Below are 18,788 nucleotides of genomic sequence, written 5' to 3'. Positions count from 1 at the left end.
ATTTATTATGTGGCTTTTACAGAAAAGATAAGAACATACTTTTTTTAATGGCTGGATAGTCTTCCTATAAAAGAAGTTAGATTACTCACTAACTTACCTATTGGGTTTGTTATTGATCAACATCGATATACTTCAGGGATTTAAAAATAATTGTCATAAGGACCATTTTTTTTTCCTTCGACTATGGTTTAATGAAGTATTCAACAGCTCTGAAATCAGAACAAGGGGTTACAGATCTTCCAGCAGTTAGCTGTGATTTTGGGCAAGTCACTAAATGTAAGCCTTCCTTTGTTATGAAATTACAGGTAAATTGCTATGAAAGTGCAGGTAAATTATCATGGGAGGTTTTTCTAAAAATACACAACATTTGGCCTCTTGGTTTTGATGACTAATTCTTATAAATATACAATATAAACATGAACAAATTCAAGGAAATAGCACAAGTCGCATGTGACAAACCTATTTCCTGTGTGTGGCAAGGCCGCTGAATATAAATTCCTTTATCTGGTGAAACTCTTTGGGCATTGGTTTTCCACTGCCTTCTAAAGAGACCTTTGTAATGACATTTTCATCCTTTCACCATTGAGATTCCCTTGCGGGTTGTCTGTTGTTCTTTGTAAGAAACAATGTCTTTCTACCTCAAAGAGTGCCAAGGCTCCCTAAACCTGCAGAAGTGTTGAGCTGTGAGCAGCTGAAGAAACTGCTGCTGCAAGAGCATTTGCATTGAAGTGACAAGGAGAGCCACACAAACCATTTCTTAACCAAACAGTGCTCTTCTCTGCCATCTTCCAGGGTCCCCTGATTTAGACAACGTTTCCTTGGGGATGCACATCTTTTGTGTGCCTTCCTTATTCCCGGACATTATCACCCTCCTCTTCCCTATCTCTGTAAGTGAATGTTGCCTCTTGAAATGGAACTGTCAGCGGGGATGTGAAGTCCTATCTGGAAGTTATTAAGTGATGGCAGCAATATGCATTTTGAGATAGCTTTTCAGCGACTGGATTTTGACAGTTACTGGTTTTGAGAACCCTGGCAGTTTCATTTTTTTAAATTTTTACATGGATTTCCAATTCTTGAAAAAGACTGTAAGAGCCCCACTGTCAACGAAGATTCCTGATATTCTCATCTCACAACTGTTTCGCCTGAACATGACTGCTGGGGAAGACTCTAGGCGCACAGCGTGTTGTGCTCACTAAAACATCACTTTGGTCCGTACACAGGGCTCACCTGAGGGATGCTGACCTAGCCGTCCAGCATGGAGTGTGGAGTGTGTCCGGGTGCTGCAGGAAAGCCTATTACTTCCCATTTTCTGTTTATGCAGCTCTCTAATTAAAGAAACCAACTTTTGAATGAAAACAGAGGGAAATGGCCCATGTTAGCTTCCAAATATCAAGCAGAGAGACGAGAGGGTTTAAACAATGCCAGGTACCAGGTGACAGTCTCATGTACCAAACCAGGTGGCCAGCTCACACCCAGCACCCAGCTTACCACTCAGATACAAGCAGTGACACATCTAAGCCAGAGAAGGGAGACACTATGACCTGGGTTTCTCAAAAAGGAAAAATAAATACACATACATTTACAAATGTGAGGTTGAGAGAGAGATTAAAAAAAAAACTCTTTAAAATACTGATCTACTGATACTTTGTTCCACAAAAGTCTGAGGGTTCTTATAAGAAAAATATGTGATAAAACGTGAGAAATAAACAAAAATTAGAAAAAACTGGGGACCTTAGAACAGAGAGCAGAGAGCATGTGGCTCCTCTCCTACGATACACCTGGTTGGACATACAGGGGCCGCCTGGCCCTCCTGGTATCACACCTTTGAGACCTGGGGCTCAGGCAATGCACACGCAGAACTATGCTCTAGTTCCTGCTTCTGGTTTTGTTTTTTTGTCTCTGATTGAGAGTCTCATGTCTTCCACCAACATGCCGAAAGGCAGGTCAGCTAACTTGTTAGCTACAAATAGGGTAAGATCTCACACCCTTCAGAGTACTTGAAAATAATGATTTCACATATAGGTGGGATATAAAAATGAGACTCATGGGCATAGATAAGAGTGAAGTGGTTCCCAGGGGGAGGTTTGAGGGGGAGTGGAGTAAAGAGAGACAAATATATGGTGATAGAAAATGATTTGACTTTTGGTGATAGGCACACAACACAATCAACAGTTCAAACGCTACTACAGAGATGTTTACCTGAAACCTATGTACTCTTATTGATCAATGTCATCCCATTATATTTAATTTTTTAAATAAAATTGAAAAAAAAGAAAATATAGTGACATATAATTATTTTTTTGTATAACGAATGGTCTTGTATCCTGCACCTTTTGATAGGTAATTGGTTGAGTGGATTCCATTTTCTACATAGATAATCGTGTTGTCTATAAATAGTCTTACTTTATTTTGCTTGCCTTATTACCCTAAAACCCCCAGGAAAACATGGAATTGTTAAATTCAGATATCCCTGTCTTGTTCTTAATCTTACGGGAAAGTCAGAGACTAGATTTTACCTTATTGGGTGAATATCTTTGTACCCCTACAAATATTGTTTAGCTCTATTTCAGGACTTACTTAGAAACAATTTGCTTCAGCTATTTTAAGATTTGTTAGTTAGGACTGACCAGTGCCCATTCTGGGATAATTATCCCTCACCATTGAGCAAGACTCTGCTCAGTTCCGCCCAACGCCCCATAGACAGGTGGCTGGTGGGACACAGATGCCGTTAGACCCATGTGTTGGGCACTGTTCCCTTTAACCCTACTGAGTGACATGCTGCCCAGATGCCAGCAGTCTCCTTACACGCACGCCTGGCTCAGGACTTTCTCCCATTCTCTTGGGGGTCCCTCTGCCCACCCACGGACCCTCCTTTGGGCAGTGCTCTTGCAAGTGTTGGGCTTGCTTGTTTTCTGACTCTCAGGGTTCACTGTCCTTTCTTTCTTGATGTCCAGTGTCATGAAAATCATTGTTTTATACACTCAGCTTCATTTTTGGTTGTTTCGGTTGTGGGGGGTGGGGGTGGTAAACCCAACCCCTATTATTTCATCTTGGCTGGAGGCCGAGTGCACCCTTAATCTATACTAAATACTCCCCCAAAGCAACGAGACCGTAAAAATGCAGAACTGATCACATCTATACAGGATGGGTGCTTTGCGTCTGTGTTTCAATAATTTATATGCTGACAACTCCCATGTCATGTAATGTAATATGCACATATAATTTTGCCCAGAGTTCAAAAATTCTGCAAATCACATCAGAATATGATGCTTTTGTTGTACCTAGTAACTTCCCACTCTTTTAAAGATACTTATAAAAGTTCATGTGAATAAACAACACATTATGTTTATATTTATATCACCAAGACAATATTCATAGTTTGTAACTAAACCTTCATTTATACTTACACCAAATCCACACCTTGGAATGCATATGCAAGAGGAAAGCAAGGTTAAGATTGAGTATCTCTGGGAAATCTGAGGCTAAATAAGTTATGTCCCAACAGTGGGGAGCAAGAGACAAAGCTAGATAAGTAGGAGTACAGAGGAGAAGGAGAGAAACATAGAAGGAGGTCTGTGTCACGAGAAAAAGAGGAAGGTGTGGAGAGAGGAAACAAGGCCACGAGGGCCACGGAACCAGCCACCGAGGAAGAGCTTCGAGGGGGAGCAGCCGAGGTCCCCGTGCAGTCTCCCGGGTGGGGCCGAGCACTGACGCAGGTCAGCCCTCCCCACACAGCTGTGCTCAGTGGTCAGCCCTCCCAACACAGCTGTGCTCAGTGGTCAGCCCTCCCCACACAGCTGTGCTCAGTGGTTAGCCCTCCCCACACAGCTGTGCTCAGTGGTCAGCCCTCCCTACATAGCTGTGCTCAGTGGTCAGTCCTCCCTACACAGCTGTGCTCAGTGGTCATCCCTCCCCACACAGCTGTGCTCAGTGGTCAGCCCTCCCAACACAGCTGTGCTCAGTGGTCAGCCCTCCCCACACAGCTGTGCTCAGTGGTCAGCCCTCCCCACACAGCTGTGCTCAGTGGTCAGTCCTCCCTACACAGCTGTGCTCAGTGGTTAGCCCTCCCCACACAGCTGTGCTCAGTGGTCAGTCCTCCCTACACAGCTGTGCTCAGTGGTCAGCCCTCCCCACACAGCTGTGCTCAGTGGTCACTATGTTCCAGGCATCAACTTGAAACAGAGGTCAGCAAGGTGACTCATGACCTGTTTTGGTACAGTCCACAATCTGAGAAGACTTTTTACTTCTTTTTAAATCTAAAAACAACAATAACAAAAGAAAGAAGGATATGTAATAGAGACCGTGGCTGCCAAGGTTAAAACACTGGCTACTTGAGCATTACAAGAAAAGTTAGTCAAGCCCGGTGTAAGGTGCTGAGAATGTAACAGTTTATGGAAGAAAAAGAAAGGGGAGTGCACGCTGGTTGTACTGAGCTCACTTTTTAGCGGGAAGAGTATAAACGAGCAATAAGTAGGAAAATACAGAGGGAGCCAGGTGGTGAGCAGACATCAGAGTGAAGAAGGACCTGGACTGCCTCCTGGTCCAGACAGCAAAGGGGCAGACAGGTGGGATGAGGGACAAGGAGAATGTCTGGACTTCTGAGGTGATCACTGCCACAAGAAGACTGGCAAACTGAGACGGCCACATGACTGTGATGTGACCGCAGGAGGGAGGTGCTGTGTCACCTGATGCCCAGGTCTGTCCTGCAGTTGGGGAGCTGGAGACCAGGGAAGGGGACACAACACCCCAGCTCCCCTGGACATGAGGTCTGACATCAGGGCGCAGCGTGTTCTCAGCTGGGCAGTACGGGCTGTAACCCGGAAGAAGGATGCACCACAGGGTCCTGACCGAGAAAGCTCTAAGACAGGGGCCCCCAAACTTTTTACACAGGGAGCCAGTTCACTGTACCTCAGACCGTTGGAGGGCTGGACTATAAAAAAAAAACTATAAAAAAATCCCTATGCACACTGCACATATCTTATTTTAAAGTAAAAAAACAAAACGGTAACAAATACAATATTTCAAATAAAGAACAAGTAAGTTTAAATCAACAAACTGACCAGTATTTCAATGGGAACGATGGGCCTGCTTTTGGCTAATGAGATGGTCAATATGCTCCTCTCACTGACCACCAATGAAAGAGGTGCCCCTTCCGGAAGTGCAGCGGGGGCCGGATGAATGGCCTCAGGGGGCCGCATGCGGCCCGCGGGCCGTAGTTTGGGGACCCCTGCTCTAAGACCAGACCTCCCCTGAGACTCAATACGTCACAGGAGACCACTGACAGGCAAATGTTCTAGGCCAGTGATCCCCAAACCCCGGTCCGCGGACCGGTCCGCAGAGAAAGAATAAATAACTTACATTATTTCCATTTTATTTATATTTAAGTCTGAACGATATTTTATTTTTTAAAAATGACCAGATTCCCTCTGTTACATCCGTCTAAGACTCACTCTTGACGCTTGTCTTGGTCACGTGATACATTTATCCGTCCCACCCTAAAGGCCAGTCCATGAAAATATTTTCTGACATTAAACCAGTCCGTGGCCCAAAAAAGGTTGGGGACCACTGTTATGGGCAACGGGCAAACACATGACCAGAGACAAAGCTGTCCTGTTGTCACATAACAAAATAAGACACACCATACCGAGTCTAATCACATTGACCTCTGCTGCTGTTACTAACTACCTTCGGTCTCAATCTTTTTTCCAAATGTTTCTTAAGTAGCTACTCAGCCTCTCCAGCAGCTGAATTCTGAGACCTGGAGACAGGGGAGAAAACGCACCCTAGGTCTGCCTCTGGTGGCATCCATGTCCAACTGCTGCTCAGACAGGGTGGGTGGGACAGGGACACAACCGCTCCGTGAGTGATGAGGACAAAGCAAGAGGATAGGAGTCAGGCCCTGGGGCCATGGGAGCAGTACAGGACTGTGGGTGTCTCCGAGAGAGAGGTGGGACAGGGCCCCAGCATAGCCCACCAGCCCACAGCCTCGGGCTAATTCCTCCCTTCCTTCTGTGCCTGCTGCACAGGGCAGCAGAGAGGAGTGGAGGGAGGGTCATTTCCCTCCAAATACCAGAACACTGGACGTTTCCTTCCTGTGTCCACAGTCCTCATCCACATCATTTAGAGCAGGGGAAGTCAACCTTTTTATATCTACCGCCCACTTTTGTATCTCTGTTAGTAGTAAAATTTTCTAACCACCCACGGGTTCCACAATAATGGTGATTTATAAAGTAGGGAAGTAACTTTACTTTATAAAATTTATAAAGCAGAGTTACAGCAAGTTAAAGCATATAATAATAATTACTTACCAAGTACTTTATGTCAGATTTTCGCTAAGTTTGGCAGAATAAATCTTTTATTAAACAACTTACTATAGTTAAATCTATCTTTTTATTTATACTTTGGTTGCTCCGCTATTGCCCACCACGAAAGCTGGAACGCCCACTAGTGGGCGGGAGGGACCAGGTTGACTATCACTGGTTTAGATGATTATTCCAGCCATCAGGAGGGCAGAAATAGTGACCGGTATACTAGGAGACGTAGCAGATGGCATTCACTGAGGGCGCGGGCCACACATAAGAATTAACTTCGTCCTCAAACTAATCCTGCAAGGGTGAATAACACCATCCCGTGTTCCGGATGGAGAAACCAAGGCAAATGAAACTGAGCAGCTTGCCTAGTTCACACAGGCAGTCAGCCCATGGAACCAGCGTCCACTGCAGGCCCCAAGTGTCCTTGTAACTAAGGCCCTGACCTTTCCTCCCAAGGAGCAATCTGTAAAAACAAAATAAATTCAAAGGATACACTTTCCCTGTCCACGGGTTGGACCTCACTTAAAATATTTTAAGCGTTTCCCAAATGCCATGTTCTCATTTCCCTCATAATGACTACAAATTCTTCTAGTTTGAGCCTGAGAATAACTTCTTTCGTTTGTTTTGGCAAAGACCCCCTTCTTTCCCAGTTTAAACTCATTTTCTGTCCTTTAACTCCAGGGCAACACAGCCAATCCTGTCCATCCTTGACCTAGTTACCCCACAACTCCCAATTCAGCTTAGACATGTCTGCTCACATGCCCCCCACCCTCAGCTCAGTCAAGCTCCTGTCCCTGGTTCCTCCCTCCCCAGACATAAAGTTTATTGTTTTAAATATTAGCATGTTTTGAGGACAATTAAATAGCAAGTTTTGAGGATGGAGTACCTGTCACCTAAGTTCACTTTTGTGTGCCAAGCAGGTATGCCATTAAAACGTGTTACTCCGATAATTACAAATGGTAAGTTTCATGGGTGAAGTGCATTTTTTCTACCCATACCTTTTCTTTGCCTGTATGAGTAATCTCCTAGTTTACTGTACAGTGTTTAATATAAACTGCCTAAATCAGGTAAGGGTTCAGACATGAAATAGATTTCACTGCATAAGACAGCAAGGAATTCCAAATACTCCTAAAACAAAACAAAACCAAAAAATCCCTCAAACCCCGAACTCCTCAGGTAATGGAAAAATGGCTTTTAAATCATTCATTCGTTCATCCATTTTACTTTTCTGGTGCTTTGAAGCAAAAATCTAAAAATGCTACAAGATCGCACTGACCCCTAAACTTGACTTCTCCGTGAGCTACCATATGAGAGCACGTAAGTACGAGAATTTAACGTTACCCTTGATGTTACTTCATTCACGTTCCTAGGCAGTGCCGGCGGTTCCTTTTGTGAGATGGCTTAGCCGCCGACCCTCACTCAGCACAGTCCCCTGATCTGCCTCTCCGAGGGTGACCGGGCCCTGGACACAGTGATCCAAGTGCAACAGAACAAGGCGTGGGCGCTACTTACCTTTGAAGAAGACGAAGTTCCCGTCGTTGTTTTCATACACGGCGTCGATACCCGGGGGCAAGCCACGCCAGAAGTACGTGATCTGCATGGGGTACCCATCCATCACCCTGTTGTTCCTCACTCGCCAGAACCACTGGTCCTGCAAGCCAAGCACAAGAGCACTCAGCACGGGGGAACCCGGACTGCAGCCACGCCAGCTTCCTCGCCAGGACAGTCAAGGACAGCTACACACTCGCCCACAACCACCCCAGGGCTTTTCGCGGTACACCTCCTAACCTCTAACCCATGCGGTGTGGTTGAAAAGAACATGGGAAAACACTCAACTTTGGCACTGACGTCATACCGAGGGCTGCTCAGGTGGAAAGAGAGAGGGAGCGCAGACTGGTCCCTGCTCGCTCTGTGGCCACGACAGACAGCTTTCCAGAGCATGAGAGCAGCTGGGGACAGGGAAGCACCTGGTGTTTGTGGACAGCGAGCGCTCCTCCTACCGGGTAGGGGACCCCTCCGGGTCCCCCACCTTCCACCAATCATCCCAAGGAGGCATCATGGAATCCTGTCATCATCCATTGTGTCCTGCTTGGAAGATAAACTATATGGGCATTGCAAATGAACAAAGTGAGCTTGAAAAAAAGAATCATCAAGGTGCATTCCAATCTGGGTCAAACCCTGTCCTCTGTGCTCCCACAATGCCCTGCAATGTGGAGCCATTGGGTAGATGGCTTCTTTTCCCATGCAAAAATGTCTTAGTTTGATGTAGTCCCATGTGATTTCCTTCTGTCTCCCTTGCCGGAGGAGATGTAGCAGAAAAAATATTGCAAGAAGAAATGTCAGAGATTTTACTGCCTATGTTTCTTCCTGGAGTTTTATGGTTTTGAGTCTAACATTAAAGTCTTTAATCAACAATAAACTAACAAACAAAAAAAAGAAACAGACTCATTAACACAGAGAACAGACTGACAGCTGTCAGAGGGGAGGGGGCTGGGGGCTGGGTGAAGAAAGGTGAAGGGGTTAAGCACAGAAAAATAAACTCATGGACTCAGACAAGAGGACAGTGATTACCACAGGGCACAGGGAGGGTACAGGTGATGGAAGGAGACTTGACTTGGGGTGAACACACTATGCAGTGTGCAGATGATGTGTTGTGGAATTGTATACTTGAAACCGATATAATTTTATTAACCAATGTCATCCCAATAAATTCAAGTAAAATAAAAAGAAACAGAATTTTTGGAACTATGCATGGTAATGGATGTAAAAAAAAAATAATTAAGTGTGGCCACCATTCAGGGACTGTAATGAGTGGGAGACAGTGGTGTCATTAGTACACTTATCAAAATTACCATCCCTTCTTCTGTGACCTGAGGAAAAATGCATCATTTACGACAAAGGCTGTCCTCCTGCTGAATGAAGCACAGGGTTCTTTCGACTCAAGGTACACAGGGCAGTGCATCCAGTTTAACTGTGTAACCATCGACTCCAAAGTGGTCACCTCAGCTTGACTGGGTGGTGAACACACAAGACAGTATACCAATGAGTATTAGAGTTGTACACCTGAGATTGTATAGAATTTCATTAGTTAACGTCACCCCCATAAACTCAGTAAGAAACACAAAGTGGCCTCCTCAATCTTTTTCTATCAACTCATCACGTTTTATTTTCTTTGTATTGATACTACCCATTGTTCTCTGAGACTATCTCGTTCATCTACTCCCTGTCCAGTCAGAGCAAGGGCCCCTCTGTTCCATTTAAACAAGGCCCTCCCTTGCCCTGGCGCCGTGCCCAGCGGCAAGACAGAGAGGAAAACTGAGCAGACTAAAGAGAGAGAAATCTAGCCCTCGACCTGGGTGCAGGGCTGGCTGTCCATACTGAGCCCCAGTGTCCCCACAGGAAGCCCTCGCAGCCTCCGCTCTGCCCCCAGGCACCCACAGCCCCATGTGGACACAACTCACTCATTCACCAGCCCCTTTGCTCATTCCCCTCGTTTTCGGAACATCATTATCATTCCTTCTCTCTCAGATTTATTTTAAAGCCTCAATTCAGGCTTCATGGGTGACCCTTTTGCTTATCCCCAGGGCGTCCTGCGGTGCCCTGGGCCAATGCGCCACTAGGCGGTCCTGCTGCGAAGGCTGAGACACAGAAGTCTCCAATGCGACACGGGCAGAATCGAAGGGCTGGAGGGCACTATCGTGTACTATACTTCTGCTTCCTCTTTGGTCATACTCTTTCTCCCAGACCTCACCCTACGGGGCAGGAGCCCAGGGGGCTAAGCGTTGTGGAAAGAAGGGAGACAGCAGCAACAGACACAAAGCAGAAACAGAGCCACAAGACAGCGCTAAAGCTCTGAGGCCTGGGGGTGGGGGCAGGAGGCTGACAAAGTCACTTGTCAACACATTTAGGTGTTAAAGGCCTGTGCAGAATTAGAGGTTTGCTCCTGAGAGATAAGGGTGGACAGAATTCCGCAGAAATTCCTAAGCACAGAGCCCTTACAGATTCCTAAGGAGGTGATTCAGGGTTCACAAAGGCTGTTGCCACAACAGGACAGGCTAATCCTCATCACCATGACTAATTGCTTTATGCTAATCTGCCCTGGGAAAGCCTTTCTGTGGCTATTGTTTTGCTGGAGTTGATTTACTTAAATGGGGAGCTCAGGAGGTAACTGTCCTCTTGCCTTAGGAACAAAGAACAGTTCTAATGCCATGTGTGTGTGCGGGGGTGTGTACATGTGTATGAGTGTGTCTGCCTGTGTGTGTCCGTGTGTATGAGAGGCTCAGATTGTCACAATCATTAGCAGCTGGGGAGCCCTGTGTTACTGCTTCATTTTCACCCAGTGACACCCAGATGAATCAGCACTAGTGTTCACTGTTGAAGAAAAAGAGGAGAAACTTCTCCACAATAAATTAAATAAGGTTCCTTTTCTTTTTATTTATTTATTTTAAGAGATGCAGGGAGGCAGAGAGACTCTCGTATATGCCTCAACTGGGATCCACCTGGCAAGCCCACTAGAGGGCCATGCTCTGCTCATCTGGGACGTAGCTCCATTGCTCCGAACGGAGCTATTTTAGCGCCTGAGGCAAGGCCATGGAGCCATCCTCAGTGACCGGGCCAAATTGCTTGAACCATGGTTGAGGGAAGGGAAGAGAGAGAGAGAGAGAGAGAGAGAGAGAAAGAAAGAGAGAGAGAAGTAGGAGGGGTGGAGAAGCAGATGGAGGCTTTTCCTGTGTGCCCTGACTAGGAATTAAACCCAGGACTTCCACACACCGGGCCAACACCTACCACTGAGCAAACTGGCCAGGGCCAAATAAGCTTCCTAATGACTCAGACAAACAAAAGAGCCTTGAACAACTACTGATGTGGTCCAATGATTTCTGAACATTATTCTGAGCGACAAGGAATCTAAGGATGAGAGAAAAGAACAGCAATGCAAGAGGTTTGACACTTTGTGCAAGTACAGAGGCTTCACGCAGTCACGGTCCTGCATGAAAGAGACGGCATGTCTTCCCCTTGAAAGATCTGCATACTAAGAGGAATTTCAGAATCCTCTGTGAGGAGGGATGGTGCTGCCCTGACCTCCGTGGGATACCTCAGAGGCATTACAGGAAAGGAAGTCAATGCCTATCACACCCAAGGAATAGATCACCTGTTGCTTTGCAGTATTTCTTTGCTACCATTTCTTCTTATTAAGTGATTTCTCTCTATCTCTCTCTCTTTTTTTGACACACCATTAATACCTACACTTGCCCCCTAGATTTTTTTCTTCCTCCATCAGATTCTTTCTCTGGGATTTCTCACTAGTCACAAATAGTGGAAATTATTTCTGTGAACACAAAACTCATCAAGGGAACAGAGATGAATGCGCTTCAATATAATGGGTTTTTGTATACGGTTCTGGTTCAGTTCCTGCCTGTGTAGACTGTGGTGCCACCGCCTCTGAAGCCACCACGGGGAGGAAACCGTATTTCTGTCTGTGCCAAAGAAGAAACAGATGAGAAAGGGTCGTGGCCACAGCATGACTGATTCATTCAAAATGCACTGCATTTGAGATTTTCTTTAAACCAGTCTATTTCACACGAAGGTATGAAAATCCCTTTTTTACCTCTTTTTAATATTTCAAAACTGTGGCTTCAGAATTTTAAATTAATTTATATGGTATAAAACACAAATTATTTACAGTGAATTCTCTGGATCTGCTGTCCATATGGTAGCCATTAGCCACATGTGGCTACTTCATTTAAATTACTTATATATAATTTGAAAAATCAGTTTCTCAGTGACATCAGATTTCAAGTGCCCAAGAGCACCATGTGACTAGTGGCTGTGTCCTGGACAAATACACACGTGTTTATATTGAACTGTGTGCTACTTTAGTCCTCAATGGATGTTACAATATGCTCCCATGAGATTTTTTTTGAGGCTCCTGAATTACTGATAAAATAATCCCGAAATGCCATAATGGGCCAAGACAATGGAAGAATGTTGACGAAGATAATCTTAAGGCATCTATATTTCTTGTGCGAATTGTTATCAGAAACACTATACCTAGATATTAAAAACTTAAAAAAAATGTCAATTACAGTACAGTTCACATGCAATATTAGTTGCAGGTGTACAACACAGGCATTAGACATTTACCGTATATACCTTAAAATGACCGCCAATAAGTCTAGTACCCATCTGGCACCCTACAAAGTTATTACAATATTACATTATTATATATAGTCAATTACAAAAAAAAATACAATGACTATATTCTGTGTGCTGCACTTTAGATCCCTGTTCCTATTCTGAACCTGTCAGTGTGTACTTCTCAATCCTTTCCCCCTTTTCAGCCAGCCTCGCACTCCCTCCCATAACTATTGATCAAGAACTTAGGATGTTCCCTCCACCCTGCCAGTGTGGTCAGCTGAAGGTTCATGAGTATCACAGGCAGAGGCACCATTACTACCACTTTCAGAAGCAAAAACGTTATTCAGCTGTGGGTCTAACCACAATGTTCGTTTCTTGTGTCTTTGCACTGCTGGTTCCTGTTGCTGTTTAAACCTTGGTGTTCTACACGTCACCTCTTCGGAAGGATCCCCCTTGGCTACCCAAACTAGACCAGTCCTGCACACCTGTCTTAGTGCCCGACTTCTACCTCTGTCATCCCATTACTGCATTTCTTTTTTTTTTTTGTATTTTTCTGAAGCTGGAAACGGGGAGAGACAGTCAGACAGACTCCCGCATGCGCCCGACCGGGATCCACCCGGCACGCCCACCAGGGACGATGCTCTGCCCACCAGGGGGCGATGCTCTGCCCCTCCGGGGCGTCGCTCTGCTGTGACCAGAGCCACTCTAGCGCCTGGGGCAGAGGCCAAGGAGCCATCTCCAGCGCCCGGGCCATCTTTGCTCCAATGGAGCCTTGGCTGCGGGAGGGTAAGAGAGAGACAGAGAGGAAGGAGGGGATGGGGGTGGAGAAGCAAATGGGTGCTTCTCCTATGTGCCCTGGCCAGGAATCGAACCCGGGTCCCCCGCACGCCAGGCTGACGCTCTACCGCTGAGCCAACCGGCCAGGGCCTTAACTGCATTTCTTGATGGCTTCTACACTTAGGTATATTTATTTGATTTCTGACTGCCCCCCCCCACACACACACTCAAATCAAGCTTCTTGTTGTGGGAGAAGGATTTTGTGGTGCTCGTTGCAACATCCCAGATCCTAGGAGGCTGCCAAGCAGAGGCAGGCACCTTGTAAATATTTATTGCATGAATGAATAGATCGATGCGTTGGGCAAGAAAGGGAGATGAAAGTCATTCACCGTGGAAATAAGCTATTGTGAAATATAAAGGTACTTCCTCAAATAAAAAAAGATACATTTACTTTTCTCTCTCAATTTGGTCTTTGCCATTTGTATCCTCCAAACTTCCTATCTGACGTGTAGCAACTTTAACATTACATATTGTGCACACACTTTACCTTTATGAAAGTTAACCAAGAAAAATTAGCCTACACCACATGAGGCTGGCCATCTGTAGCAGTGACCCGCTCAGGAGATGGTGTCATCTCTTGGGGACACTGAGGACAAATGCAAACCTACTGAAGAGCGCTGAGGACATGGAAGTCTCCGATCCTAAATAGTCTAAAGAAATCCTGCATAAGTAAAAGTTTTGAAAATGGGTGATTTTGACTGTTGTCTAGAAAAGGGGGTAAAAATAGACAGATTTTGGTCAGGGGCATTTCAATCCTCTGCAGGGGTGCGTAAGACCTGAAACCTACCACATGTGACCAGGTACAGTGTCAACTAAGTACTGAGCTACAAAAACACGCTGGCTCCAGGGACGCCATTAAGACCATCTGAGGGCTCCAGAAGCAGCCTTCGATGATTACACAGCGTATAATGGACAATTACCTTGGGTATAAATAATTCCTATTCTCTCTGTGGAGAGAATATAGTTGTCACAGTAAGTGGATAAGTTGTCATCTCAGCTCATGCGTCAGCCAGTCTTTAGTGACTTTTGTTTGTCCACAGTTTTTTCGAGCCTGAGCCACCAAGGCAGCCGGCCTTGTAAGCCAGGGACTGAAGCTCAGGACGCTGCGCCCTTTCCCAGGGAACAGCAGCTGGCCCCCTTCCTGCCTCTCCTCGCATCCCAGAGTGCACAGCCATTCCGATTTACACTTTCACTTTGTTTTATATCTGCATTTTTTGTTCATTCTTTGCACTTTTTTTTACAAATGAAATTTAACACAGCAGTTAAAAAAAAAAGAGCAGTTAAGAAAATAACACAAATAATTGCTGTTATTTTACAATAACCCCCAACTAGCACTTTTCACAGCAGGAGAGACCTCTTTTGGGGCCCTTTCCTGGACAGGCAGGTTTAATGCTGCAGGGTCACACCTGGATTTCAGGGGCTGTGCCGGTTTCCCTTGAGCACAAAACACAACCTTATTTTCACGTAAACACTAGCAACCTCCACAATGCTATTAAAGTGACATCTTTGGAACGCAGAATCAAAGACGTTCAGGACAACAATCTCTCCACGCAGTGCCAGAGGCAGCCCCGAAGCACCCTGTGCTCCCGATGTGAAGTGAAGGACCCTGACATTTACTCCATACAAGGCAGGTCTGTCTGGGCCCCCTCCAAGGTGGGGTGAGTTCCTGGAAAGAACAGAAAGGGCTCTTTATGTCATGTGTAACACAAGCATATATTGTGGGTACCTGGGCAGTGCTAGACCATATATTTAATGTAGGATAATTATATTAATTTCTTTTTCACAAACATGCTTTAGTCCAAAATAACTACCCTGTGGTGGTTTCCTGTTTGTAACCTAACAAAGTCCTTACAAATAACAGATGATGTTGGGTAGCTACAGGGTCTACTGACAAATATGATTACTACCAAAACAATCTAAGATTATTTTCTGTTATTAACGTGTGGATTAACATATAAATATATCATTCTAACTATCTGAAAGTATTGAGAGTGATTAGAAGAGAGAGGAACCAATATTAACTAATGAATGATAGTGTTAACTAATTTTTTAGTTAACATTATTTTTATTGCCAAGTAAGATGGGCAATTGTTTTATTGTCAAAGTTGTTTGCTGTGTTCTGTCTAGTCTTTAAGTTTATGTAGTCAAGACCCAGGTTTGAAAGTTCTCTATTTGTATGATGTATAAGGTTTTTTACAGAGTATTTCGTGGTACTTCCTATACTATTTAATACATAGGGCATGGAGCTGGGAGTCAAGGTGGGCCACATGATTACGAAATTATGGACTGATCTCGTCAGGTACAAAAACAGAAGGCAGAGTTCCACGGATTTTATGGTGCATTCATATGTTGTTCTCTGCAGCCCTGAGCGGTGTGGCGGGAGGCAAGACAACAATCTTCTGAGAGGAGTTATAAAAAAGCTTTATTGATTTTGTCTCAAAAATCACCTTAGATTTTCATGCAAGTGTATTGTAATTAGTATAATCACAGAAATCGAAATGTCCATATAATTTTTTTTTATTAATTTCTCTTTGCCACTGGAAACAAAAGCCAAAACACAGTGCAGGGTGGGGGTGGGGGTGGGGTTGGGGCGGGGGGAGACAGACTACAACTCTAGCTCTGGTCACCTGCAACACAGGGCAAGTCACACATCCCTGGGACCTCAGGTCCCATCCATACCCCAAGAAAGGGATATCTGAATGCCCCTTTCCCATTAGCATAACATCGGGGAAATGGGGGGATTGACATGTTTCCAAATATGCTAAAACCTAGGAGAAAATTCCAAGGGGCACCTATCCTATTTACAAATATTTGAAAGATAATGAGAAAAAGCCCTCCAGATGAATTAGTGAGCGCTGTGTCTAGAGTGATGTTCTGCGCTCCCACAATGCCCTTCAACACCGAGCACAGCCCTGAAACATGAATCTACGCCTGATTACCTAATGAGTCTACGGAAACGCCAAGAGCATCCTTGCAAGTATCTACTTGAATAGTGCTGTCAGAGTACTGGCTGAGCCTTTGATAGGCTTCCCAAATCACAGGTTATGCAGGATTGATTCAGTTAACAATGAGCCGTGTTTCAACTCCAAGAGCTAATCAGGACGCAAGGCGCTGGAAACGGTGGTGAGGGCCTGGCAAAAAGAAGCCACAGTCACTAGTCCAACCTTGAGCACACGTTCTACTCTCTGTACCTCACCAGGTTCTGGAACGCTCAATACTGCTAGTCCTGAAACACTGTCAAAGGGACAGACAGTGAAAATGTTGGGGTTTTTTTTTACATTGTTGTACGACATTCATTCCATGACGGGTCAAGTAGATTGCATCCCCAATGCTAAAATTCATAATTTGAGAAACGAAAGTTGTGTCTTGAGTTTGGGACAAACGTATCTGGAAGAGAACCTGACAGAACCAACATGAGGACTTTTGGAGACATTTTTTACCCTGGTTATTGGGACTAGTTACAACTTTCAGTGAAAAAATACTAATGGGTTTGATTACAGGTTGCTTCTCTGATCCTATGGAGATTTATGGAAGAAATGTTTAATACATAAAATTATTGATTTAAAAAAAACCCTTAAAGTCATACGTGGCTATAATGCATTAAAATGGACTCAGCACTTCAGTGTTCTTATTTCAAATTCCAGTGTCACTGGAAATGATATTTTGAACAAAAGTGAAAAATTTTATTTTCTGCTTTCTTGTTTCTTTAGAGCAGGGGTCGGGAACCTTTTTGGCTGAGAGAGCCATGAACGACAAATATTTTAAAATGTAATTCCACGAGAGCCATACAATGACCCGTGTATGTTACGCATTATCCAATAAAAATTTGGTGTTGTCCCAGAGAACAGCTGTGATTGGCTCCAGCCACTCGCAACCATGAACATGAGCGGTAGGAAATGAATGGCTTGTAAGAGATGAGAATGTTTTATATTTTTAACATTATCATTTTTTTTATTAAAGATTTGTCTGCGAGCCAGATGCAGCCATCAAAAGAGCTACATCTGGCTCGGGAGCCATAGGTTCCCGACCCCTGCTTTAGAGGGTCACTGTCATTTTTGTTTTTTGTCTTTTGGTGTTTCCAAAATAAACAATATAAATATTTATAGAACTAGCTCAAAAAAAAAAAACCAACCCCAAAACAAGGAGTTGAAGTTCCTGGTCATTTGTTGGCGGCCACAGGTCTATAATTTACTGCAGGACTGACGTTTTGTCCTGAGACAGCCCGTCAGGAAGACTGACCGAGGCCTCCCCAGCGGGCAACAGGGGCTCTGCCACCTTGTGAAGTATCAGCCGGCTCCTGAAAGTCACGTGCTCTTTTAGCAAGTGCTGCCCAGACATGGAGCGTGAGGGCACATTTTCTTTCTTTTTTTTTTATTAAGTGAGAGGCAAGGAGACGGGGAGGCAGAGAGACAGACTTCTGCATGTGTCCTGATCAGAATCCACCTGGCAAGCCCACTAAGGGGCGATGCTCTACCCATCTGGGGCCGCTGCTTCGTTGTTCTGAACAGGGAGCTATTTTAGCACCTGAGGCGAGGCCATGGAGCCATCCATCCTCAGTGACCAGGGCCCTTTTGCTTGAACCATGGCTGTGGGAAGGGAAGAGAGAGAGAGAGAGAAAGAGAGAAAGAAGAGGGAGGGTTGGAGAAGTAGATGGTCACTCCTGTGTGCCCTGACCGGGAATCGAACCTGGGACTTCCACATGCCAGACTGATGCTCTACTGCTGAGTCAACCGGCTAAGAGAGCATGTTTTCATGTTTACATTTGCCAGCCAGACACAGTCACAGTTGGCAACACAGAAGTCATCCTAACATTATCAATTCTAACTTGAAAAACACTGAAAGTGTGTCTATTATGCTCAGCAGAGCAATCTCACCCCAGCCTCTGAAACTGGACCACATCCTTCTGCAGTGACCATGTCCATTGCTGAAGTGATGCCTGCCTGCCCCGCGGTGATTCTGGTTCTGCCTCTGTACGGACACAGAACAATTTCTGAGGTTACCTGTCATGGCCCTTTGCATGACCTCTGCTGAAATGGCTGTTCCCTAAACTTCCTGATATTGGTTCTGAAATACTGAGTTGGGGGAAATGCATAATTTTAGTTTAACTTTTTACTCCTTGAAGGGGGGGGGGGCTTATTTTTAAGTTGAATCAGAATATGATCGATTCTGATTCGCACTAAGTAAGGTGCCAGGGATCGTTTCCATGTATGATTCATGCTACTCAAATGTTCTCTCCTAACTCTGGGGACAGAAAGGACTGCGACCTGGAAGACGGGCAGCACTACCCTTCCAATCTGCAAGTGAGTCTTCACTGTAAGGAAATCTATACATCAGTTTGTTAAGAGTTGCAAAGCTGTGTTCAGATTCAAGGAGGCATTATGACGCTACATCATAAGCCATTTAATTTTTCAAACAATGAATTTAATTTTTATTTATTTTTTTAAATTTATTTATTCATTTTTAGAGAGGAGAGAGAGAGGGACAAAGAGAGAGACAGAGAGGGAG

General features: G+C 44.8%; 1 protein-coding gene across 2 annotated transcripts in view; it reads right to left on the bottom strand.

Annotated features, from left to right (window-relative positions):
* Nucleotides 1-18,788, bottom strand: part of MMP16 (matrix metallopeptidase 16) — a 224,109-nt gene that overhangs the window by 26,855 nt on the left and 178,466 nt on the right. For both annotated transcript variants that reach the window (XM_066378776.1, XM_066378777.1), the window contains one exon: nt 7,824-7,962. In XM_066378776.1, coding sequence (XP_066234873.1) covers nt 7,824-7,962 — 139 coding nt within the window. The remainder of the gene's footprint in view (nt 1-7,823; nt 7,963-18,788) is intronic.

Source organism: Saccopteryx leptura, chromosome 3 (assembly GCF_036850995.1).
Source record: "Saccopteryx leptura isolate mSacLep1 chromosome 3, mSacLep1_pri_phased_curated, whole genome shotgun sequence".
NCBI lineage: Eukaryota > Metazoa > Chordata > Mammalia > Chiroptera > Emballonuridae > Saccopteryx > Saccopteryx leptura.
Note: the sequence above shows the minus strand (reverse complement) of the source record. Positions and strands in the feature narration are given on the sequence as shown.